Here is a 1,689-nt window from a genome sequence, read left to right on the forward strand (position 1 = left end):
CTTGGTAAGCTGGTGCTTGGAGCCGGCCCTGGTTTTGGCAAAGGTTTGGTGTTTTTTGCACTCTCACATTTTGAGGAACCGGGTATATGGGGAACGGCCCACTGCAGTGGCTATCTAGCCTGGCTCGTGTTTCCTGCTTGTGCCTGTTAAGGTTTCCCACACCATGATGTATAGGAATGGGCATTATCTGGGTCAGTTCTTCATAATTCATTTCTCAGAATAATGAAAATGTCATTTTTCAGTGTGTGAAGAGCGACCAATCTGCTTCACCAATGAGAAAAGCCCCAGTAGTGCACGTAATGTCTCATATTCACATTGTCTCTCCATCCAGGAATTACCTTAGTGCTTGGGAACACACAGGAAGTCAGGAGAACCTGCGATACATGCAGAAGACACCGTTCTTCCTCCGAGTTGGACACCTTCTCCCCTACTGCATGTCAGATTCCAACACAACCGACTTCACCAACCCCTCCACCTTCATCCTGCTGGGCATTCCTGGCCTGGAGGCAGCCCATGTCTGGATCTCCATCCCCTTCTGCACCATTTATGCCATAGCTGTCATGGGGAACTTCACCATCCTCTTCATTGTCAAGATGGAGCCGAGCCTCCATGGGCCCATGTACTATTTTCTCTGCATGATGGCCGTCACTGATCTTTTATTGTCTACGTCCACCATTCCCAGAACGCTGAGCATCTTCCGGTTCAACTCCAGGGAGATCGAATTCAATGCCTGCCTCAGCCAGATGTACTTCATTCACTGCTTCTCAGTGATGGCGTCTGGGATCCTTGTGGCCATGGCTTTTGATCGCTACGTGGCCATCTGCGATCCCCTGAGACATTCCACCATCCTGAAAAACTCTGTGGTGGCCAAGATCGGCCTGGCTCTGCTGTTGCGCAGCAGCATGCTCGTAATGCCCACTCCCATCCTGGCGAGGCAGTGGCCATATTGCAGAACCAACATCATCCCCCACACATACTGTGAGGGCATAGCTGTGTTGAAGCTGGCCTGCGCAGACATACGCGTCAGTAGTTACTACAGCCTCTCTGTGGCATTCTTGGTAACTGCTCTGGATGTGTTTTTTATCACCGTGTCCTATATCCAGATCCTCAGGGCCATCTTCAGCCTCCCCACAAAGGACGCCCGGCTCAAGGCTTTTAGGACCTGTGGCTCCCACCTCTTTGTCTTCTTAACCTTTTACATCCCATCTTTGTTTTCCAACCTCACGCACCGGTTTGGCCAGAATGTCCCCCTGCACTTCCACGTTCTCACTGCTAACATGTACCTCTTGGTGCCCCCCATGCTGAACCCCATCATCTATGGGGTGTGGACCAAACAAATCAGAAACAGACTGTTCCAGTTCTTCACTCATAAAGGGGCCTAAAGTCCTCTCCTTATGCTCTGGCTCTCAGACCGAGCTCCGTGCAGAGCTGGCTGGTGCATGGTGCTGCACCCTCTTCCCTGAATCACTGACTGGACAGTCAAAGAGACATAAACCTTTTCCTGATCTTAGTGTGCAGTGTCAGCATTAGAACCTGGGGAATTGGTCCATGTAGAACTCATTGGGTTGCCACCTTTCTTATTTCTGGTAATGGACCCCCAAATCCCCATGCTGTACTCCCACCTCTTCTGCCAAGGCTCTGTCCCTGTTCCTCCTCTTTCCATCATATTTTGCTCCTCTACTCCCTACC

At 50.8% G+C, this 1,689-nt stretch overlaps 1 protein-coding gene across 1 annotated transcript; it reads left to right on the forward strand.

Moving 5' to 3' along the window:
* Nucleotides 1–434: 434 nt before the first annotated feature.
* Nucleotides 435–1,382, forward strand: LOC112125730 (olfactory receptor 52B2-like). Its single transcript, XM_024224119.2, has one exon. It carries the CDS (start codon nucleotides 435–437, stop codon nucleotides 1,380–1,382), a length of 948 nt encoding a protein of 315 aa, XP_024079887.2.
* Nucleotides 1,383–1,689: the final 307 nt, after the last annotated feature.

Source organism: Terrapene carolina, unplaced genomic scaffold, assembly GCF_002925995.2.
Source record: "Terrapene carolina triunguis isolate 2854851 unplaced genomic scaffold, T_m_triunguis-2.0 Scaffold545, whole genome shotgun sequence".
In the NCBI taxonomy this organism is placed as follows: domain Eukaryota; kingdom Metazoa; phylum Chordata; order Testudines; family Emydidae; genus Terrapene; species Terrapene triunguis.